General features: G+C 39.3%; 1 protein-coding gene across 3 annotated transcripts in view; it reads right to left on the bottom strand.

Moving 5' to 3' along the window:
• Window positions 1-1,110: 1,110 nt before the first annotated feature.
• LOC124596368 (V-type proton ATPase subunit H) overlaps window positions 1,111-25,735 on the bottom strand; it is a 162,759-nt gene continuing 138,134 nt past the window's right edge. For all 3 annotated transcript variants that reach the window (XM_047135476.1, XM_047135478.1, XM_047135477.1), the window contains 3 exons: window positions 8,331-8,558; window positions 7,844-7,957; window positions 1,111-1,685 (listed from right to left, as the gene is read on the bottom strand). In XM_047135476.1, the coding sequence (XP_046991432.1) occupies window positions 1,598-1,685; window positions 7,844-7,957; window positions 8,331-8,558 (430 nt within the window). In that variant the 3' untranslated portion in view covers window positions 1,111-1,597. The remainder of the gene's footprint in view (window positions 1,686-7,843; window positions 7,958-8,330; window positions 8,559-25,735) is intronic.

The following is a 25,735-nucleotide window of genomic DNA, read 5'->3' as shown; positions in this document are numbered from 1 at the left end:
TATTAAATTAAACATAAAAACTAGTGATGATGTCAAACTCAGTCCAAAGTCCAGTGTATCATCTGCCATAGGTAGGCAAATTAAATAAGTTTAACACTGCCACAATCATCCAGTCCCAAATACGCACAACTGAGTTAATACCAACCTCCCATTATTTAAAAAAAAATTAAAAAAATTTAATGTGTGCGAGTCCAGTATATAATATTTTTATACAGAAAACAAATCACACAATAATTTATTTACATACAGTGGAACCATCAAACAATGGAAAATACAGGATGAAATGTAACAATATTATGAAAACAACAGTTGCTACTCACCATATAGCGGAGATGCTGAGTTGCAGATAGGCACAATAAAGAGAAAGAGAGCTTTTGGTTAACACACACACACACACACACACACACACACACACACACACACACACACAAATACAACTCGCGCGCACTTGACGACAGTTACCTGTGTGTGTGTGTGTGTGTGTGTGTGTGTGTGTGTGTGTGTGTGTGTGTCCCCACTATATGGTGAGTAGCAACTATCCTTTTCATAATATTGTTACAGTGGAACTATTGTGGACATATAAACTCTGGATCAAGAATAATTTAAAAAGCAAAGGTTATATACATAAATCTCCAGGGAAAGTTGAAATTACATTTATCCTACGTAACCAGTGATGTAATACAAAAATAAAACTCAGACACAGTTTAAAATGCACAGCACATTAGAAGTACAGCACATATTGGATACCCAACACTCATCTTATGTCAAATTTACATACACTCATCAACAGCGCAGAAAGTGGGAATAAAAAGCTAAATGTTGATATTCTTAGACACCTCAATTAACATCAAAGAAGTATATTGTGAATTTATGCACATGTTCATATTTTCATTAAGAAATCATGGATGCCTATGCTTGTTTTATAGATACTGATAATGTGTTCATGTTTGGAATTTTGAAAATAAAAGCAATGTTGGCCTTTTTTCTAGAACTGCACATGTTCTATGATAAATTCATTGTTGTTTACATAAACCAATTCGCTACTCTAAATTACCACACGAGTCACACAAAAAACTAAAATTATCAAGATTATGCCTAATTCCTTCAAAATAATGTTGATGAAACAATTTTGTTTTATTTTTCCTTTGTGCAGCAATGTTTTATACACAAATGATGACAAACTTAACTATTACACCATAACAAAAACATTTCTCTACATAGAACCACTCATTACAAAATATTTTGTTTCCTGTGGCAAGTGAGATTTATTTATGTCAACATTTATTTTTATATTTCAATATCTACACACTTTATTTACATATTTATTTGTAACTTTAGTTAAAATTATACAATATATAATTTAAAAAATCTGTGTAATAGCTGTTCTAATACAATACTTTACATTTCCAATGGAATGTAAATAAGGTTCAACACAAATTCAGACACTGCAATATGCTCTTTAGCCTAGATTTCTGAGCATTAATACTGAATACACCATAATCTAAACACCACATTCAAATTTCTTTCCTTAAATCCCAATCACCTGAATAGTAATCAGCATATCCAAGGCATTTAAAGGTATAAAAATGTACTAGGTCTACGATTTTACTGACAATGATGCAGTGCTTGTAGTTGGCTTTGTGCCTTGTGTTTGTTCTTTCTCAAGTTGTCTTCCAAGGTATTCCCTGTAAGAAAGCATTGGCGTCCTTAGACAATGTCAAGTCCACATATATTAACTTATTCCCTACAAATTAGTCAAACAGTTGAATTCTTTGGTATGTATGATGACAATTAAACTTCTTAAAAATGCTACCAGAACACAAATAACAATATTTTAATTTCACAATTTTCATGATTGAAATAATCAAACATGCTGCTGTAACCATAAGAAAGATAAGACATTTGTTTCACTTCTACTGTCAAATGAAGTGGATAGTGTATACGTAACAGTAGAACAAAAAAATAGTATTAATACTTGTAATTAATAGATTATTGTGAATATTAATGTCTGAACTATGAAGTCCTGCTAACTACCTTCGAAAGTACAATAACAACTCAGGGTACAGATCTTAAAATCTCTGTAAAAGAGAAGAAGAATTATTGTGCACTTAACAAAAAAACAAATACAAGATTGTAACTGTTTGTGGCACTGCCACTATCCTGCCAACTGTATGGTGGGGAATAGGATGTCAAAACAGATCTGCAATGTTCAGTTACATAGTCTGCACTTTAATAATTTCATTCACATGATGAAATCATGTAAAGGATTGAGAATACTATGAATGCATAATGAATGCATGAAAAGGATTGAGAATAATATGAATGTGTGAGTTATGACTTGCCAGTATACCAAAATTAAATTCTGAGTATTTATTACGTTTGAGGATCTACTTGGGGGCAAGTGGCGGGAGCAAACAGTGTGATGTCCACTTTTGCAAAGGTCACATAATGCCCTAAATGCATCTTTCTTCAGATGCAGAGTTCGAGGGTCACGCAGGTCTATAAAGATCTCTTAGCAGTGTTCTGAATCATCTTAAAATTGGATCACAAAAATCATGCCGATCTAACAAAGTTCCTTGCACACAAAAAGTATCCACATTTACTTTCAGTATGTAATAAATGGTTGTGGATAGCATTCATGAAAATTATGTGCTTTTTTTCCTCCTCCAAAGCAGCACTAGTAGCACCTGTAGCAAAAGTAACATGAAAATGATGAAATTTTTTTCTTACTGTTGTACATTTGTTGTGGTCTTCAGTCCATAGACTGGTTTGATGCAGCTCTCCATGCTACTCTATGCTGTGCAAGCTTCTTCATCCCTGACTAAGTACTGCAACCTACATCCTTCTGAATCTGCTTAGCGTATTCATCTCTTTGTCTCCCCCTATGATGCTTACAGCATTCTTCTGTAGCACCACATTTCTAAAGCTTCTATTCTCTTCTTGTCTACGCTATTTATTGTCCATGTCTCACCTCCATACATGGCTACAATCCAAACACATATTTTCAGAAAGGACTTCCTGATACTTAAATCTATATTCGATGTAAACAAATTTCTCTTCTTCAGAAACACTTTCCTTGCTACAGCCAGTCTACATTTAATACCCTCTCTAGTTCGGCCATCATCAGTTATCTTGCTCCGCAAATAGCAAAACTCCTCTACTACTTTAAGTGTCTCATTTCCTAATCTAATTCCCTCAGCATCACCCTACTTAATTCGACTACATTCCATTATCCTTATTTTACTCTTGTTCATGTTCATCCTATACTCTCCTTTCAAGACACTGTCCATTCCGTTCAACTGCTCTTCCAAGTCCTTTGCTGTCTCTGACAGAATTACAATGTCATCGGCACACCTCAAAGTTTTTATTTCTTCTCCATGGATTTTAATTCCTACTCCAAATTTTTGTTTTGTTTCTTTATTGCTTGCTCAATATACAGACTGAATAACATCAGGGATAAGCTACAACCCTGTCTCACTCCCTCCCCAACCACTGCTTTCCTTTCATGTCCTTCAACTCTCGTAACTGCCACCTGGTTTCTGTACAGATTGTAAATAGCAGTTTGCTCTCTGTGTTTTACCCCTGCCACCTTCAAAATTTGAAAGAGAGTATTCAAGTCAACATTGGCAAAAGCTTTCTTGAAGTCTACAGATGCTAGAAACGTAGGTTTGCCTTTCCCTAATCTATCTTCTAAGATAAGTCATAGGGTCAGTATTGCCTTACATGTTCCAACTCTTCTACAGAATCCAAATTGATCTTCCCCCGAGGTCAGCTTCTACCAATTTGTCCATTCGTCTGTAAAGAATTCATGTTAGTATTTTGCAGCTGTGACTTATTAAACTGATAGTGCAGTAATTTTCGCAACTGTCAACACCTGCTTTCTTTGGGAGTGGAATAATTATATTCTTCTTGAAGTCTGAGGGTATTTCACCTGTCTCATACATCTTGTTCACCAGATGGTAGAGTTTTGTCATGGCTGGCTCTCCCGAGGCTGTCAGTAGTTCTAATAGAATGTTGTCTGCTCCCAGTGCCTTGTTTTGACTTAGGTCTTTCAGTACTCTGTCAAATTCTTCAAGCAGTATCATATCCCCATTTCATCTTAATCTATGTCCTCTTCAATTTCCATAATATTGCCCTCAAGTACATCACCCTTGTACAGACCCTCTATATCATTATTTCTGCTTTCTCTTCTTTGCTTAGGACTGGTTTTCCATCTGAGCTCTCTTGGTTCTGTTTTCTCCAAAGGTCTCTTTTATTTGTCTTCTGCTTAGCCATTTTGCACTTCCTGTCAATCTCATTTTTGAGACATTCCACCTGCTTCATTTACTGAATTTTTATATTTTCTATGCATTTGAGACCATTCTCTTATTCACATTTATAGAATGCGGGAGGGGAGGGGAGGGAGGGAGAGGGGGAGGGGGGTGGAGGGGGAGAGAGAGAGAGAGAGAGAGAGAGAGAGAGAGAGAGAGAGAGGGGCTGATGAGTTCACATGCTTGCACATATCTACATCTACATTTATACTCCGCAAGCCACCCAACGGTGTGTGGCAGAGGGCACTTTACGTGCCACTGTCATTACCTCCCTTTCCTGTTCCAGTCGCGTATGGTTCGCGGGAAGAAGCCTCCGTGCGCGCTCTAATCTCTCTAATTTTACATTCGTGATCTCCTCGGGAGGTATAAGTAGGGGGAAGCAATATATTCAATACCTCATCCAGAAACGCACCCTCTCGAAACCTGGCGAGCAAGCTACACCGCGATGCAGAGCGCCTCTCTTGCAGAGTCTGCCACTTGAGTTTGTTAAACATCTCCGTAACGCTATCACGGTTACCAAATAACCCTGTGACGAAACGCGCCGCTCTTCTTTGGATCTTCTCTAGCTCCTCCGTCAACCCAATGTGTATTTTATGGGGCCTAAGCATTTGAGACCATTCTCTTATTCACATTTATAGTATGGCATAATGCTGGAACATGCTTAAAAATTATTTTATAGTATGCACATGTTCTCATCAGTTAAATTCTCTCTCTCTTCTGTTACTCAAGGTTGTACAGTATGTTTCTTAAATCATGGTGGAGATTCAGTATTGTGTCTTTCTGTCACAAGTAATTATCCTGCCCCAACAACAAACGATTTACATACATGCAAAATTATCCAATCTATTTCTCATGTTTACTGGCACGTTCAGAGTAATACACATATGGCCAATATGGTCTATAAGCAACTTTCTGTGCGTACGCACACGCCCAATATGGTCTATAAGCAACTTTCTGTGCGTACGCACGCACACACACACACACACACACACACACACACACACACACACACACACACACAAAAAATAAGTATCATCTGGGGAGGGGAGGGGAGGTGGAGGGAGAGGGAGAGGGAGGGAGGAAGGGAGGTAGAGGGGGAGAGAGAGAGAGAGAGAGAGAGAGAGAGAGAGAGAAGGGCTGATGAGTTCACATGCTTGCACATGTTCTCATCAGTTCATCTCCTAACTATGGCAGTATTATGGAGCATTTCGACAACAAACTGTTGTCTTTTTTGATTATTTTTAATTATAAACAGCGACTTAAATATGTATACCTTATATATAGGCACTTTATCAACTCTTTGTGAACTGTGGGCTTTTTAAACATCAACTCTTAAAGACACACACATACATTTCTGAAGACCCTATAAGTAACTCTCCTGCAAAACTTAAAAAAGCTGGCAATAAGCTGAAGACCTCTCTAAACTGTTTGTGTCAAGAGATGGGGTTGTGGAATATCTTGACAGGACATATGAGAATATTTACAGAATATGTGCAACAGTATCCAGTTTTTCCAAGCCAAAGAACACACTGAACTATCCATTGCACTATTCATATCACAGCTGACAGGAGAGTAAAGCAATCATACGAGCTAAACTACCCTTCCTGACTACCTAGAAGTGCACTGTAAGGCTCCAAAACTAAGATGTTCATTCCTGCAGTGAAAGTATCATAGCAGTATTTTCTTTTGTTTCAGAAGTATTGGAATCAGAAACTTCAACCATTAGATTGTTCAAATTTTAAATGTAGTTAGAGTGCCTCTTCCTCTATACTAGTTTTTCCAAATACTGTCTTTCCCCCCATGTTGGTAAACAACGTTTTCCAAACAGAAGAAATGTGCTATCATAAGGCTCTTGGCAAAGGAAGGGTGCAAGCAAACCAACATTCATAGTACTTATTTGTAGATGACACCATTGGCAAGAGCAATATTACAAGTAGTTGAAACTATTATTCAAGAGTGCAGTGGGCACACCATAAAATGTGACTACTGATCCAAATCAACAGTGATTGGATGGCTAATTTGCAGGCACAGAGTGGTCTTGCACTTTCTATGCAGTGGAACAAATTGAGGCAATTTTGAGAAGCAACATTCTATAGATGAAGAGTCACTCCAAATACATGCAGTTTGAAAACTCAACATCAGCTAATAAGTAATGAGTGCTTTTGCAATACTTTTAGTATCATCAATGTGTTTTCTGCTTTTACCATGGAGTATTTTCTTTTAATTTTCTGCCCGGGTTACATTTTGAACTTTCAGTATAGTTAGCCCTGCTAATAGATTTGAATGTTGTGAATATTGCCCATCTTTCTTCAGACCATCTTGTATTATGCTGGCTGCAAATGTGGTTGGTAGAAGTATGTGGAACATACAACATTAATTAAATTCCTACAACTTAGTGGCCTGGATTCACAAACAACTGATATCCTTCATTTAGTGGAAGCCTGTAACCAAGTCTGTTATACAAGATAGAACTAACCATTTCCAAAGCTTTTCGATTACCTGTTACTGGTGCACTTACATACCTGTATCGTGCAACCGACATCTTCTATAAAGGTTGGATCACAGTACTGTTTATTTCAAAATGCACTGCTTTCCTAACAGAAAATATTCCCCTGTTCTTAGTTTCTATCAATTCGCTGAATAAATGGCCATTTCTCTGCATAACACAAATGTGTGTATTACATTTTATTTATAACACAAATTTGACAATAACCAATAGACAAATAACCAGAGCTTTAAACTGAACAACTGATGATCTCAGAATATGAAGATTTAATAGTACAGGATCATGTATTATTTTTCACATCTTTTTACTAATAGTATATTAACCTTCTATTTGATTATCATCATTTGCAGGGATTGTTTACCGGGGCACATTTGACAAGCTCGATAGAATGGAAACAATTTGGAGATTTGTTGCAGTAAGTTTCATATGCATGCAGTTATTTGGAGCTCTCTTCACCCAGCACTTACAAAAAGCAATTTTCTTGTTACTTCAACAAAACTCAGACCAGATCTTAAATATCACTCCTGTTTACTGATAAATAATTTTTACTACGAAAGCTAATATGCCTATTGATGTCAAACAGAAGTATTAGCATGCATTTGATTGACGGACACACGCTCCAAAAACAGATTCAAGAAGTCGATCAAGAGCTTGCTCTGTCTCTCTCTCTCTCTCTCTCTCTCTCTCTCTCTCTCTCTCTCCTCCCCCCCCCTCCCCCACCACTTCCCTGTCTGTGCCTTCCTAAAACCCTCTGATTGATTGTCCCAGTTAGTAATATGGAGACCTATGGTTTAAAGTGGATCCTAATCTGTGGTGGAACTCAGCATTTTTCACATACACAGATAACTGCCAGAGGTGAAAGAAGCAATAAGTGACGGAAATAGATCCTAAGACCAAATGAAGATTGAATCCTAGACCTATGGATTTGTAGTCCAATACCTGCTGCATTACCAAGTCATATTATATCATTTACAGCATTTATAGTTTAAAAATTAACAAGCTCTCTATAAATTCAGTTAACACTTACCAATTATGAACCATCAATTTCTGTACTGCGAGCAGAGCTTCATAACGAACATTTGGGTCCTCATGGCCAAGTAACTGCATCACCAACTGTTTACCACCCAACTGTTCAATTACACTACGAAGAAAGAAAACTTTTGAAAGATGCAACATCTATGCTGCTAATTTCTGATGCATAACAACAATGTAATTAGTCTAAACACTTTTCCACAATTATCTCTTGGGAGAATAATAATCTTAACACACTTTCTTCCCTACAATGAACACAAATTATGTATGATACACTTTTGATAGAAATGATGGCAATTTAACCAAAAAGAATCTGCCCCTTTAGTCAACAATAAAGTAGTCAACATTTCATTTTAAAGTAATATTAAGTATACAACAAAAGTTTTGAAAAGTAACAGAATGTATTATTACAACAATTAACTCATAACAGTGTTTATGTCTCATGTTTTTCTCACATCAACTATGAATGGATAAATACTCACTGTTTTCCTCTTGGGTAGTGTCTCACGTATTCACCAATGTCAAAGCTAGCAACACTCAGCACTAATGGATCTTTGCTGGTTTCCAGCAGATGAATTAATATACGAAGCAATTCATAATTTTTTTCATTGAGCCTGCCTGCATTTTCACGCCAAAATTTTGCTGATTTATGGACAGGACTCCACTCCAACCGACCTGATTTCACCTCTGTGGCATACTCATCAAATGAACTGCAAAAATAAAAGACACAAATCTTTAAAGACGTACCTAAAGCAAATATGACAAAGGCAAAATTCAATAGGCCACTTGTTTGTTTGATACATATTGCTACCAAAAAAACATTGTAGATTGGAAAAAAGTATGATGACCATAGGAAACCACACCAATCATTTAGATGTATTACAATTTGTTAGAAAGGCAATGATTACAATGCAGGGATGCACAATATCATAACTGTTACTATAAATACATTTACTTTCCAATTACAGTGTTTTTCCTAGGAGTTGTATTTTGGAAAATTCTTTCATTTAACTCTGTTTTTTTATATATTTGCTTTTCTAACAGCTACGCTTATGTGGTAGTTCCATTTGACTTCAGATTGTATGGTAAATACTAGATTGTTGCACAAACTAATGAACAATCACTAATGACGTAGCTGAGTATTCCTGCATTTCAAAACATTTTGTCACTGTACATAATCTGGTAACTGCTGTCATTATCTGGTAAAAAAATTACACTTTCCCATGGAGGTAGAAAAAGAAGGAAGATGGCACAATAGACTTAACATTGTATGTTGTTTTGAAGCCAGAGTGGGTGGGGCCTGCTGCCATCTTAAGCGGCCCAAAACATTATCAGATTACGGTTTAAGATTGCTTTTTGTTCATTATTTCTGTCATGTACATGCAACAGCTGTTTCAAATACTAAAAAAAACAGTGCTTCCATGAAAAGCGTCGTGTCAGGAAGGCAATTTCGAATGTTTTTCTGTTCTTAAATGTGTATTTGTTCTAGTAATACGGCTCATTTGGCCTTATTAATGTAACTTTTCTTGTAGTTGATAAATTTCAAATAAACAAGAAAAGAAGGAAGTTATGTGAAAAGCTTTCATAATCCATTAAATCCACTTTTGCCAAATTTGTATTGATAGCAAATGAAGCTGGAACTCCGAAACCAATGCTTGTTTGCTTATTGGTACTGCTTCTTGTTCGTTACAGTTTCAGCTTTCAATACATTTGCACAACATTTTTAATGTTCACGTTTGTAAAAAATACTTACCTATATGTTCTTTGCTAGCCCATAAACATCTGCAATGAGGAAAGAAGCAAGGCATGCTATTGTATCTTGCACTTGTCAACAACGCCAACGATTATTGAAATATCAACGGAACAGAACTGCATAGAGGTATACCTCCAAGCAGAACAGAATTCTTGTTTTATTAGATTGTCAGTGCATTATTTTCACTGTAGTTTACACATCATCTCACTTTGAAATCTTACCCATGATGCATCACTCAGCATGTGACCAATAATAGCAATTTACAGTGTAAAATAATGATATAATTTTAAGCATGTTCCAGCATTATGCCATACTATAAATGTGAATAAGAGAATGGTCTCAAATGCTTAAGCCCCATAAAATACACATTTCATTTTAACAAGTCCGTTTTTTTAGTAATGACAGTATAACCTGCGTGACATATATTCCTATCTTTCCAACAGTAGCCTGTTTGCTTCTCTTCCCGGAATATTTCTTGTCACTAACTCTGTCAGTTTTTCAGAAATAACCACACATATTACAACGGGAATGTATGTCTACTTTGATCATCTGTTCAACTTTACTTCTGAATTTCATTTTGAGGTTTTCTAGATATGGAAGTCCATATCACATACTTTTGTGATACACCAACGGTTAGTGACTAGTTTGTGTTCCACATATCATTTGCACCATAAGTCTTAATGATGTGGAACAAGTCATTTTAAATTAATATCTTTTTTCATTCTAGATATGCCTTTTGTGCTTAATATTTATTATTTATTTTTTATTTCTTAGTCACAGACAGACAGATATTAGTAATTCCTGGTTATCAACATTTACACATTACAATAACAGATAGTAGTCTGCGCAATACGACTTGTTGAAGAGAAATGTTTTCAGTTTAGTTTCAAACTTTAATTTGCTGTCAGTCAAGCATTTTATATCACTGGGTAAGTGATCAAAACTTTTGGATGCAGAATTATAAACCACTGTTTGTGCTTCAGACAACCTTAATGTGGTGTAATGAATGTCATTTCTTTTTCTTCTAGTACTGTAATTATGTAAATCATTGTTCCTGTTGATGTGTAATGGATTATTTACTGCTACCCTCACACCTAGCAGCAGGGAGGCACAGTACAAAGAATGTTCACATAGATTTTGGGCAAAGTCTTCTCCAGAAAGGAAAAAAAGAACACGCACCCCCCCCTCCCCACACACACACAAAAACTTCAACACACACACACACACACACACACACACACACACACACACACACGACCTCTGTCTCTGGCTGTGCAAAGCCACGGTCTTTTTTAAAGAGGGTGTAAATGTGAACAATGAATAATTATCAGCAGGAGGAATTTCGGGCATGAGATGCTGACCAACAACCATAGCAATCACATAACCGTGTATTGCGCGAGGACAAGGCCATCGGTACAATGTGGCTTCAGAGCATTTGCAGTTAGATAGGCACCGAAAAACACATGAAAGAATCGAATTAAACATTGCACCCATAATTCAGGTATACAAAAGAAAATATTGCTTGAACGGTTCCACTTATGAATGAAATGTAATTTCTTTAAACATCAGATTACGATAGGACAGATCAGTACACCTGTAAACAATGCAAGCTGTTATTTTTGATGAAACAACTATATCTCCACACAGTCAAAGCAGCACATGCTATTTGGGATAAACCCACAAAGTCGACAGATATCCCCAATAGTCAAAACTGGGCACATGCACATCAGAGTGACATCACAGGGAAGTATCCCCATGGTGAACTATGTAGCCATAAATGTGGTGAACATAATATTTTGGGCTATATAAGATGGCAAACACAAGCTTCAAGCTTGTGACGCAATAACACTTCCCCCCCCCCCCCCCCCCCCTCTATTAAACAACTTGCAGCATGGATTCCGAAAAGAATGATTCACATTAACAGCAGCAGCAGCAGCAGCAGCAGCAACTTTTTACCATGAACATCTCAACTGGATAAAGGAAACAAAGCCATTGGGATTTTTCCATACTTACCTGAGGCCTTTAATTCTGTGAATCATGGCGTACAATTATGTAAATTAGAAACTTATTCTTGTAAAAGGAGAAGTTCTAAATTTCGTAAGTTCCAAGATAGAAGACAGTGTAGTAAACAACGTTATAAGAACAAAAGTAAGATCTTAACAGGAAGATCAGCATACAAAACTGTGGAGTCCGTCAGGGAAATATTCTTGGGCCTTTTCTGTTTCTTTTTATAAATTAATGACATTACATATCCACAAAACTTGAAGTTCATGAACAATGCTGCTGATGTATCATTTATTAGCTGGGGGCCATACTGAACAGCCAGAGATCCAAAGCAATAAAGAGAACATTGAACTAATCACAGAATATCTAACAATGAATACACTTACAGTAAAACCCCATATTAAGGAACCCGCCTTTAAAGAATACTTTCGTTGGTCCCGGCGATAATGCCATAAAAACAGTGTTCCTGAAATTCGGTTTTAACGAATCGTGCTTTCTTTTAAATCCCGCTTTTAAGAAATAAGTGTGTTACAATTTGCAAATTAAAATACGGTCTGCAGCTGCACTTCTTGTTTTCGGACATTAAATCGTAACGTTAGGCTTTGATCATTTGTATTCTTAAAATCGATGTCCACGTTAGCGTTCGGATATTGGTCTCGTATCGATAGTTGTGAAGTTATCAAGATTGGTGAATGTTAAACTGATCATTTGAAAACACAATTCTCCGGCACTACCGCGCTCCAGCTGTCGTGTCTGACGCTATAATGTAAAAGCATTAAGTGTCTACTGTAGTTGTGTAGTCTACTTACAATAGTGTACATGTAATATGGCCAGCAAACGAAGAAATGATGATAATGTACTTACTTCTACACCCACTATGGAAATGAGTGAGCTGTTTGCTGCTGATATTGGTGAAAAAACTGAAATTGGTGGTGACAGTGGTGGTGACGAGGATGATGATGATGATGATGATGATGATGTGGACTCAACAACACAAAGTTTTTCTGCGGCTGTGGAAGGACTTGAGACTGTTAGAAGGTATTTCTCATCCTTCGTTGTGAATGAGTCAGTTCTTAGCAGTATTAACCAGCTGGAATGACGACTTCTTGGAGTACACTGTGCGGGAAGGAAGCAGCAGACTACTCTTCTAGATTTTTTCAGAAATAAAGACAGTATAGCAGTTTTATTCATTATTGTGATATCTACTGTGATGATGATACTCCGAGGAGTGTAGGGGACAATGCAGGCGACCCGCACCGCTGTACTAAGCGAGGTCCCAGTGGAGGTGGTTTGCCATTGCCTTTCTCCGACATATCTACTGTATTTACTTGAATCTAAGCCGCACTTTTTTTTCCGGTTTTTGTAAGTGAAAGTTCTGAAAAATGTTGGTAGGTGCCTCCACAACTAACTTCTGCCATCTAATATACAGGGTGATTCAAAAAGAATACCACAACTTTAAAAATGGGTATTTAATGAAAGAAACATAATATAACCTTCTGTTATACATCATTACAAAGAGTATTTAAAAAGATTTTTTTTCACTCAAAAACAAGTTCAGAGACTTTCAATATGGCCCCCTCCAGACACTCGAGCAATATCAACCCGATACTCCAACTCGTTCCACACTCTCTGTAGCACATCAGGCGTAACAGTTTGGATAGCTGCTATTATTTCTCGTTTCAAATCATCAATGGTGGCTGAGAGAGGTGGCCGAAACACCATATCCTTAACATACCCCCATAAGAAAAAATCGCAGGGGGTAAGATCAGGGCTTCTTGGAGGCCAGTGATGAAGTGCTCTGTCACGGGCTGCCTGGCGGCCGATCCATCGCCTCGGGTAGTTGACGTTCAGGTTTCATAACTAACCTTTTTCGTAGGACTCTCCATACAGTTGATTGTGGGATTTGCAGCTCTCTGCTAGCTCTGCGAGTCGATTTTCCTGGGCTGCGAACAAATGATTGCTGGATGCGTGCTACATTTTCATCACTCGTTCTCGGCCGTCCAGAACTTTTCCCTTTGCACAAACACCCATTCTCTGTAAACTGTTTATACCAACATTTAATACACCACCTATCAGGAGGTTTAACACCATACTTCGTTCGAAATGCACGCTGAACAACTGTCGTCGACTCACTTCTGCCGTACTCAATAACACAAAAAGCTTTCTGTTGAGCGGTCGCCATCTTAGCATCAACTGACTCTGACGCCTAGTCAACAGCACCTCAAGCGAACAAATGTACAACTAAATGAAACTTTATAGCTCCCTTAATTCGCCTACAGATAGTGCTTAGCTCTGCCTTTTGTCGTTGCAGAGTTTTAAATTCCTAAAATTGTGGTATTCTTTTTGAATCACCCTGTATGTAGCGCTACACAGGCATGCTTTGCAGGCACAAAGATAAATACTGGCGCCAAAACCTACGCATCAGTAAATAAACTAAAAGTAAAGGTAGAAGAATGTAAACATTATGCCATGTGTTCTTTTGTGTTTGCTGCTATCTCATTTAAATCCTATCTGCCTAATAAACTACGAAACTAGAGTGAGACAACAGCAAACGCGGAAGATTATACACATAATGTCATGTTTATATTCGTATTATTCTTATGCTGAATAGTGATACAGTCAGAAATGAAGCACGAATCTAAGATGACTAATTTCTGTGCAGAATGTAATATACTAAAGAGGTGTCTGCAAAGATTTTCAAACGGAGAAAATTTTTCGCTAAACTCTCGTTCGGAACAAATTCTATCATACACAGTCTACTATTTGGTTCTTGTTGATCATTATCAAAGAAAGCAGCAGTTTAAGTAACAACAAATAGCACTCTCTTGCCGTTGTTTCAGTTATGAGACAATTCCTCTTTTTTTTTTATTGTAAGCCGCGGTAGTGCACACAAAAGCAAGCCATGCCGCGAGCGACGACAGGTCGTAAACACTCATTATCAGAATGCGACAAACAATGCATGACACAGTACAATAATGCATTTTCAGCTTAGAGTGACATAAACCCCTATAACAAAGAGAACGGCACTTATGAGATCAAAGCAAAATAAGCAATTGATTCAAAGCAGACGAAGCACGTGAAAAAGGAAGGGTACTCGTATAAATACGGACGGAGTGCCTAACACATAGCAATGGCTACTTGGTAAAGCCTAACTGTTAAGCTTACGACTCGAACCAAACTACTGTAGCTGTATTTTCATCCATTCGACCTCAATTGTCTCTCATGTTACAATGGACCAACTTTGTTTCTATTTGGAGGGGCGGTCTAAAACTTTTCTCTCCCCTTGAATTTCGAGTCTCAAATTTCAGGGGCGGCCTAGATTCGGAAAAAATTTTTCCCTTGATTTAGAGTCTCATTTTTCAGGTGCGGCTTAGATTCGAGTGCGGCTTGGATTCGAGTAAGTACGGTAATTCATTGAGTGCCATTAGCAAAATAAAATTTTCTCCTCTTAGATCAAGATACCAGTTGATGACTTTCGATGTGACCTAACAACCAAAATATCTTGAAATTAAAAAAAAAAAGTATTATAAATATATTGAGTAGTTTTAAATTTGCCATGAAACATTTTCATGTTCACTGTATTTTTGTATTCAGTATGAGGTGAGTTTGTGATTATGGAGTATTTATATGGCCTAAATAGCCTAGATTCCAATTTTGATTCTGGAACACTTATTTAGTGCATTTTGACCTAAACCCTTATTTAAGGAAAACCCTCTTTTAAGGAACAAATTTTTTCATCCCCTGAGATTCGTTAGAAAGGGGTTTTACTGTACACTGAAGAAGGGTAAGGCTGCTGTAATGAAGTTCTTGTTAAAGTATAACCAGTCTCAAACTGAATCACTGTCTACAGTTGAAATGTGCAATAAATGGAAGTTTTTAAGCACTGTGATTGATGAACATCTTAAATGGGAACAACATATCAGCTACATCTGTTAAAAGATTACTAAAACATCTCTCAAATTATAACTCTTCCTGTCCTTATAGGAATATACTAAATAATAAACCACTCACATTTATAATATGTGGTTGAAATTTGGGGTGAGGCACCCATTGTCTACATGGATAGGATATTTGGGCTTCAAAATAGAGCGGTTAGGATAATTGCTAACATGAGCAAACATCAGTTCTGTAGGGACTACTTTAAAAATTATAATTAATTGACTGCATATTCATCGAATGTCCTTAAGACTATAATGTTTGTAAAAGAGAATATTTATAAAGTGTGATGAACAACAGAGAGAGCCACAGTTACAATGCAGGAACGAGATGTCATTATTATAAGATACTGAATAATTTAATTGGATAAATACGAAATCTACTAACCAAGCAGCGGCAGAACACACACATAAAAGTTTATAATTAGGCAAGCTTTCGGAGTCAGTGGGTCCTTCTTCAGGCAGAAGGGTTGAAGGGGAAGGAAGAAAGGTGAAGGAAAAGAACTGAAGGGATCTAGGAAAAAGGGTAGATTTTGGGAAAGTCACCCAGAACCACGGATCGGGGGAGACTTACCGCATGGGATGAGAAGGAAAGACCGATTGTTGGGGACTGCATCGGACGAGATTTGAAAACCTGAGAGCTTAAAGGTGGAAGACAGGGTAATATGCAAGACAGAAATTACTGCTTAAACATCACACATGAGTTAATAAGAGTGGAAAGCTAAGTGCAATGTATGTAACAGAGGTGGGAGGGAGGCGGTGAAAAATAGATGGGTGAGACAATGAAAGATGTAGAAAACTATAACGGAGTAAAGAAAAAAGTATTTTACTGCGAAGGAAAGCTGAGACGTAAAAAATTAATGTAAATTAAAGCCAGGTGAGTGGCGAGAACCAAGCGCATGTTTTAGCTCTAGTTCCCACAGGTGGAGTTCTGAGGTACTACTGTCTAGAGAATGTATCAAGATCGCGTGTGTGGTTTACATCGGCAACCTTCATTTATGTGTGTGTTCTGCTGCCACTTGGTAAGCAGATTTATCGATTCAATTACATTATTTTGTCAAAAATTGACTGTTTTTGTTGAATAATAAAGAGCTACAAATTACAGTCAATGTGAAGCTGGAAGGTATTTCTATAATCGCTTGCCAAATAATATAAAGCAACTCCATGGCAATCTTTTTAGAGGCAAACTGAAACAACTGTTAACTGAAAGATGTCCATACTCACTCAAAGATTTCTAAGATGTACTACTGATAGTTCTACTTTTACGTACTACAGTAACTGTTCATATATGTGGTTAATGTTTACATAAAATGCTAACTGTAACTTTTATACAAGGGGCGTTCAAAAAGAAACGAGCCAGAGGCATAATTACAGAAACCAGTACCTGTATGTTAGAAGTATTGACCCTGGCTGTTGAGACACTTGTTCCACTGTGACACAAGGTGAATGGCTCTCTCATAAAATTCCTGGGGCTGTGATGTTAACCAGTTCTGCACGTACAGCTGGACGTCGTCATCCAAGGTGAATCGTTTGCCCCTCAGAGCTTTTTAAGGGGACCAAAAATAGCATAATCATAGGGAGAGATGTCTGGACTGTGTGGAGGGTGGCCGAGAACCTCCCACTTGAATTTCTGCAGGAGTGCCGTCACTGTGTTGGCTGTATGAGGCTTTGCATTGTCGTGGAGCAGTATGACCCCACAGGTGAGATTGCCTGGTCATTTTGATTTGATCGCTTGGCAAAGGGTGGTCCAGGTTTGCGAGTAACACTGGGCTTTCACTGTTGTCCCACGCTGCAGGAAGGGAATCGGAAGGGGGCCATCTTGGTCAATGGAGAATGTCAGCATAACCTTTTCTGCACTCGTGTAGATGGCCTTAGCTTTTTATTTTATTGTGGTGGTGACCTTGATGCTTCCACTGGAGACTTTGTTATTTTGATTCTGGTTGGAAGTGATGATACCATGACTCATCTCCAGCCATCACTCATGCCAGGAACGCATTCCCTTAACGAGCATAGCACTGCAGATGAGCAAGACAGCGGGTCATTCAACATGATTCCTGGTCTGGTTGAAGACTGTGGGGCACCGATTGGGCACACACTTTGTGCATGTGCAGTCATTCCTTCATGACTGTGTGAACACTTCCAATGCTCAATCTGACCACGGCGGCTATGGCTTTCACTGTCACTCGGAGGTCCTGGGTAATGAGTGCATCCACCAGCTGGATGATGTCATCAGTAATGCAGTGTAGTGCTCCAGACTGTGCATCATCGGCTAACGATATCCGTCCCGCCCTGAAGCACTTGTGCCATGCCATGACCCTTGCAAGGGACATGCAGTGTTCGCCGTACACTTGTGACATTCGTCGATGAATGTCCATACCTCCTACTCCTTCCGCTGACAGAAAACAAACACCTCTCAGCCTCCACATCACTGTTTGCAATGCGACTGGCAGCGATGGACAATTGATGCATGCTGCTGCTGGCTCTTTATAGTCACATGACGTGCACGCATGCCCTCTAGCGATGGGCCGTGAACTTCCACGCACTGGTCGGAACCACACCTCATTACACGTGCCATGATATTACCTTCCTGTCACCGGTTTGCACATTCCAGACTCCGGCTCATTTCTTTCTGAATGCACCTTATATATTCATTATATATACAGGCTGATACTTTGTAAATGTACACAAAACTATTCTCAGCAGTCCTAGAAAATAATTTTCAGGCCCCTCAAATGTCAAAATGACGAAGGAATACACCTCAATGGAATTTATCTGAACCATCTTCAGTCTGCTGACGACACACCTTCAGTCTGCTGATGACACAGCACTGTTTGCTTCCAGTGTACATAAACTTCAACAATGAATATAAGAACTTAATAAAACAATCATTTACAATGAGACTAAAATAATATTGTCATGTAGAAGAAGGTGTAATTAGATGAATGACGAACACTAACTTCACTTAAAGGTTTATTCAGCACTTGCACATACAGGAGTGCGGAGCGAACTGCCTCCGGCCAGAACACATACGGTATATACAGGGTGGTCCATTGATAGTGACCGGGCCAAATATCTCACGAAATAAGCATAAAACAAAAAACTACAAAGAACAAATCTCATCTAGCTTGTAGGGGGAAACCAGATGGCACTGACATAGGTCAAACAGATATCAACTGCATTTTTTAAAATAGGAACCCCCATTTTTTATTACATATTCGTGTAGTACGTAAAGAAATATGAATGTTTTAGTTGGACTACTTTTTTCGCTTTGTGATAGATGGCGCTGTAATAGTCACAAACGTATAACTATGTGGTATCACATAACATTCAGCCAGTGCGGACAGTACTTGCTTCATGATACATTACACGTGCTAAAATGGACCGTTTACCAATTGCAGACAAGGTCGATATTGTGTTGATGTATGGCTATTGTGATCAAAATGCCCAACGGGCGTATGCTGTGTATGCTGCTTGGTATCCTGGACGACGACATCATCCTAGTGTCCGGACTGTTCGCCTGATAGTTACGTTATTTAAGGAAACAGGAAGTGTTCAGCCACATAATGAAATGTCAACCACAACCTGCAACAAATGATGATGCCCAAGTAGGTGTTTTAGCTGCTGTCGCAGCTAATCTGCACATCAGTGGCAGACAAATTGTGCGAGAATCGGGAATCTCAAAAACGTCGGTGTTGAGAATGCTACATCAACATCGATTGCACCCGTACCATATTTCTATGCACCAGGAATTGCATGGTGACAACTTTGAATGTCGTGTACAGTTGTGCCACTGGCCACAAGAGAAATTACGGGATGATGACAGATTTTTTGCATGCGTTCTATTTAGCGACGAAGCGTCATTCACCAACAATGGTAATGTAAACCAGCATAGTATGCACTATTGGGCAACAGAAAATCTACAATGATTGCAACAAGTGGAACATCAGCGATCTTGGCAGGGTAATGTATGGTGCGGCATTATGGGAGGAAGGATAATTGGCTCCCATTTTATCGATGGCAATCTAAATGGTGCAATGTATGCTGATTTCCTACGTAATGTTCTACCGATGTTACTACAAGATGTTTCACTGCATGACAGAATGGCGATGTACTTCCAACATGATGGGTGTCCGGCACATAGCTCGTGTGCGGTTGAAGCGGTACTGAGTAGCGTATTTCATGACAGGTGGATTGGTCGTCGAAGCACCATATCATGGCCCGCACATTCACCTGATCTGACGTCCCTGGATTTCTTTCTGTGGGGAAAGTTGAAAGATATTTGCTATCGTGATCCACCGACAACGCCTGACAACATGCATCAGCGTACTGTCAATGCATGTGCGAACATTACGGAAGGCGAACTACTCACTGTTGAGAGAAATGTCGTTACACGTATAGCCAAATGCATTGAGGTTGACAGACATCATTTTGAGCATTTATTGCATTAATGTGGTATTTACAGGTAATCACGCTGTAACACCATGCGTTCTCAGAAATGATAAGTTCACAAAGGTACATGTATCACATTGGAACAACCAAAATAAAATGGTAAAACGTACCTACATTCTGTATTTTAATTTTAAAAACCTACCTGTTTACAACTGTTCATCTAGAATTGTGAGCCATATCTTTGTGACTATTACAGCGCCATCTATCACAAAGTGAAAAAAGTGGTCCAACTGAAACATTCATATTTCTTTACATACTATATGAATAAGTAATAAAAAATGGTGGTTCCTATTTTTAAAAAAACACAGTTGATATCCGTTTGACCAATGACAGCGCCAACTAGAGGGCCAACCATAGCGCCATCTGGTTTCCCCTTCAAGCTAGACAAGTTTCATTCTTTGTAGTTTTTTTGTTTGATGCTTATTTCGTGAGATATTTGGCCCGGTCACAACCAATGGACCACCCTGTATACAGTTACAGAACATTCATGGTTACCTCTAGAATGTACTCGAACTGAATACAGAAACTAAAATTTTACAGTTCAGGTGAGTTTCGAACTCACGACCCTCCATGCAACGATCTAGTATCATAACCACTACACCACGGTGACTGTGATACTCAACTTCCTCTGCGGCATTGCTCCTTCCTTAAGAGAACAGCGTCTCGGTGTTACATTCTCCTAGTCCGGGAACGAGTTATTGGTCCTGCATGCTCTGACCCCCGATGACTGATGTTCGCCCTGGTGGTGATCTTAGAACTTCCTTTGGCACTACGTTCTTCGCCACCTTTCTGCTTGTTGCCTGTCGCTGGAGCTTCGAATTTACCCTGGGTTGCAGGATCCTTAGAGTGCTTCGTTTGAAGGACGTGGACCATATCTCTGATCTTTCGTCGTCTTGTGTTGAGGTCGAAATCTTCAACTTCATAAGTAACATCAGACAACTGTTTTACAACCTTATTAGGTCCAAAGTAGCGCCTGAGGAGTTTCTCGGAAAGATCAACCTTCTGAACAGGAGCGACGATCCAGATGAGGTCACCAGGCTGGTAGACAACAGGGCGGTGGCTCGCGTAATAACTTCGCCGATCGTTTTCTTGAGCCTGCAGCGTTCAGAGTCGAGCTAACTGCCGAACTTCCTCAGCTCTGGTTAACACCTGGCTGATGTAGTCATCCACATCATCAGGATGTAACGGAAACAGTTTCCATCGTCATAGTTGCCTCACACCTATGCACCAGGAAAAATGGCGTAAATCCTGTGGTGTCTTGTTTGGCGGTGTTGTAGGCAAACATCACGAAAGGTAGCACCTCATCCCAGTTACTCTGCTCAACATTGACAAGTACTGACAGTAGGTCGTCCAAGATCTTATTAATGCAGTCAGTAAGCACGTTATTTTGCGGATGGTAGGCAGTTGTCATGTGATTAGTAATGTTGCACCAACGGTTTATCTCTGTCACAAGATGCTATTGAAAAACTTTCCCTCGATCCATAATTAACGACCTTGGGGCACCGTGTTTTAATACAATGTCTTCCACGATGAATTTGGTTACCTCGGATGCTTTGGCTGTTTTTACAGTTTTTGTAATGGCATAGTGTGTAAGATAATCAGTGCAAACAATAATCCATCTATTGCCACTAGCAGAAGTTGGAAATCATCCAAGGAGTCAATCCCGATATGCTGGAAAGACATTTTGACTGGTGGAATTGGTATGAGTCGGCCTAGTGGTTTCTAAGGAACTGCCTTTCTCCTCTGGCACTCTCGACAGTGCAACACACAGTGATGGACACTCCTAAATAAACATGGCCAGAAAAATCTCTTGCGGATCCTATCGTATGTCTTAATAAATCCTTAATATTCGGGCTCAGATGTGTCATGGAATTTCTATAGAACATTTAAACGCTTGTGTTTAGGAATCACTGGTAGCCACCTCTTTCCAAACAGATCAAAGTTTTTCTTCCAAAGTAATCCATTAACTACCTTAAATAGTCCTTTCAAATCCTCTGACCGATTTAAGGCACGCATAATTTGAGATATCTTGGCGTCCTCCTCCTGCTCAGCAGAAAGATCCTGAGTGCAGTGAGGCAGTCACTGTCTTCATCAGTCTTGATGGTCTTGCGCGGGGTTTCCTGGGAGACAGTCAGCATATTGGTGTTTTCTTCCACTTTTGTACACTATGGTAATGTCATACTCCTGAAGACGTAGTACCCACCTGCCTAGTCATCCTGTTGGATCCTTAAGACCTGTCAACCAACAAAATGAATGATGGTCTGTAACAACTGTGAATGGCATACATAGAGATACTGTCGAAATTTGCACATGGCCCAGATCACAGCAAGATAGTCTCTTTCTGTAGTTGAGTAGTTTGCCTCAGCTTTCGTAAGTGTCTTATAACCTTCTCTTTTCCATCCGAAATTTGCACCAGAACAGCACCAGTCCCATACCCACTGGAATGTGTGTGTAGTTCTGTAGATGCTCTCTCATCACACAGACCAAGTACAGGGTCAGTTGTCAAGAGCTTTTCGCAGCACATCGAAAGAATCTTGTTGAGCAGCACCCAAGATAAAGTTAGCATCAGCTTTTAACAACTCTTGGAGTGGCCTGGCTTTGATACAAAAGTCTTTGATAAACAACAGTAATAAGAATATAACCTGAGGAAGCTTCTCACATCTCTAATACTTTCAGGAACAGGAAATTCCAGTATAGGTTTCACCTTTCTGGGTCTGGCCGCACATCTTCGTTTAACACAAGGTGTCCAAGAATTTTGATTTCTTTTGCTCCAAAGAGACACACTCTTGGATTAAGTTTCAGCCCGTCTTGTTGCAAACACTTAAGAACAGCCCTCAGTCTTTTTATATGTTCATCAAATGTCTCCGAGAACACTATAATGTCATCTAAATAAAAAGGACACATCGTCCACTTCATGTGACTTAGAAGATTATCCATCATCCATACAAAAGTTGCTGGTGCATTACACAAACCAAATGGCATTACCTTAAATTCATACAGACCCTCAAGGGTGATGAACGCAGTTTTCTCAAGATCAGCCTCATCTACTTCGATTTGCAGTATCCTGAGTACATGTCCATGGTTGAGAAAAACTTAGCCCCCTTCAGACAATCTAGTGTATCATCAATTCGTGGAAGGGGGTAAACGTCCTTTTTGGTTATCTTACTAAGCTTCCTGTAATCAACACAAAAGTGTCAACTGCCATCCTTCTTCCTGACAAGAACCACCGGTGATGACCATGGGCTCTGCGAAGGCTAAATGATGTCATTCATCATCATTTTCTCTACCTCCTCGCGATTTATTCGACGTTCTGTTGCTGACACACAGTATGCTCTCTGGCTTATTGGTTGATGGTCTCCAGTGTTAATCTGGTGCTTCACAGTTGATTTGTCTAATTTGCTCTTCACCTGTGGATTGAAGCATTCAGAGGACTCTTGAAGAATGGCAAGTAGCTTCTTCTGTTGTTCCTTAGTGAGATCTGGTGATAGTCGAGCTAGAAGATCTCGTTTCGTAGTGATAGCGCCAATTTCACCCACAGACTTGGCATGGGAGGTTTCTATGACGATCAGCTATTAGGCGATTACATACTGGTGGTTATACTGGGTCCTCCAGACGTCAGTCTTCCTTCCCAACAGGTTCCTCATGCAGTATTGTAGGAACGTAACTTCACCTGGGTCTCGACTTTTTCACTGTTTTGAAGGGAAATGAAGGACGAGACATTGGGTTCAATGTCTGTTCCATTTCCTCCCATATGACCTCTTGAAGCGTCTCGGTTTTTCGCTCGCTGTGCAATCCAAGTGCCTTCTGAACTTCCTCCCTCATTATCTGACAAAGAACACTTGTGAAGTCAGTTCCTTCCTCCATCACAGACATCGATACCACGTTTGGAAGCTGTTCAAACTTCTTGCGTGTAATTCTTCTTCGATACATTGTCTTAATATACTGGCACCCTTTTATGAAGTCGTCTGCTGCCGAAACCTCCTTCAGGAGTAGGGCTTGATACATGTCCTCAGCAACACCCTTCATTAGATGTGCAACCTTATCTTCCTCCTCCATTCTAGGATCCACTATTTTACACAGCTCCAAGAAGTCTTGAATGTAGGATGCTGTAGTTTCTCCTGGACGCTGTGCCCTGCACTTCAATTTATCTTCAGCCTTGCACTTCTGTCGTCGTGTGTCGCCGAAATACTTGCACAGTTCTGCCTGGAATACTTCCCAGCTTGAGAACTTCTCGTCGCTGTCCTTATACCATTGCTTGGCAGTGACCTCCAAGTTGAAAAATACGTTAGCCAAACACATGGTGTTATCACATTTGTTAAATTTAGCTATACGCTCTCATATACCTTCAGTCACTTGTTTGGATCTTGGCCATTGTCGTCATTGAAACCGGAAGGATGTCTCATGTGGTGGCACACAGTTGCTGTCATCATAATGTCCTCTTGTTCTTCTGTCTCTGATCAATTGCGATCTGTTGAATATGGCTCGAACTCGGGTTTCTCGCCATGTAAACAGTGGCTCTGTCGTGGCCTGATGGGAGCCCCTGTGTCATCGGTGATGTGGGCTTTCACAAGTTCCAACACCTGGTGCCTCCACCAGAATAATGTCACATAGAAGAAGGTGTAATTAGATAAATGACGAACACTAACTTCACTTAACATACGTTTATTCAGCACTCGCACATACAAGAGTGCGGAGTAAACTGCCTCCTGCCAGAAAACATACAGTATATTACAGTTACAGAACATTCCAGTACAATGATTCTTGACATTTGTGGATACTTCTAGAATGTACTCGAACCAAGTCAAGAACTAAAATTTTACAGTTCAGGTGAGTTTTGTACTCACGAACTTCCAAGCAACAGTCTAGTATCATAACCACTACGCCATGGTGACTGTGCTACTCAGCTTCTTCTGTGACAATATGTAACAACATATCTACAGAAAAATAGCATAAATTATCATTGATGTAATAAACCAGTGGATGAGTGTTTACATTTAAAGCAGTAGAAGGAAACAACTTGTTGTATGGTAAAAGAAAAAAAGGAGTAGACATGAGCCCAGTAAAACCATTAGGATGATACAACTGTGCATCGATGGCTCCCAGGCAGCAGTGAAGTTCAGAGGATCCATATCCCCCACCTTTCCAAGTAAAACAGGCTTACGACAGGGAGACACTCTTTCATGTGTCCTCTTCAACCTTGCATTACAGAAAGTGGTTCAGGAGAGTAATTTACATCTATACAATGGTCTCCAATTCGAACACAGTGAAGTAAAACCCCTGGCTGCAGATGATATAGTGCTGCTGAGTGAAACTGAAGAACTGAAAGACATGTACAGATCTCTCAGGCAGAGTGCCAGCAAAATTGGGCTTTTGATTAACCAAGAGAAAACCGAATATATGGAAATAGGTTGAGTCATAAACCCAAATCCTTACTTTGAAATTGACCAACATTCTAAATTCAGAAAAGTTCTCCAGTTTAAATACCTTGGATCACGTTTCAACAGTAAAAATATCATAACAATGGATATAAATGAAAGAATAGCCTCAGGGTCAAGATGTCTGTACTCACTAATCAACCCACTCAAAAGTAAGGCTTTGTCAATCACCACAAAGATATACAACTGCCCTTCAGGTGCAGTTGAAAAACGCACAGGAGGAGCTAGATAGGATGAGGAGGGAGAAGGGGGTTGGGGAATGGGAGCTGGCTGTTGGCAAGAGATCTGCTAGGAGAAGGAGATTTTCAGAT

The sequence above is a fragment of the Schistocerca americana genome, chromosome 2, assembly GCF_021461395.2.
Source record: "Schistocerca americana isolate TAMUIC-IGC-003095 chromosome 2, iqSchAmer2.1, whole genome shotgun sequence".
Taxonomy (NCBI): Eukaryota; Metazoa; Arthropoda; class Insecta; order Orthoptera; family Acrididae; genus Schistocerca; species Schistocerca americana.
Note: the sequence above shows the minus strand (reverse complement) of the source record. Positions and strands in the feature narration are given on the sequence as shown.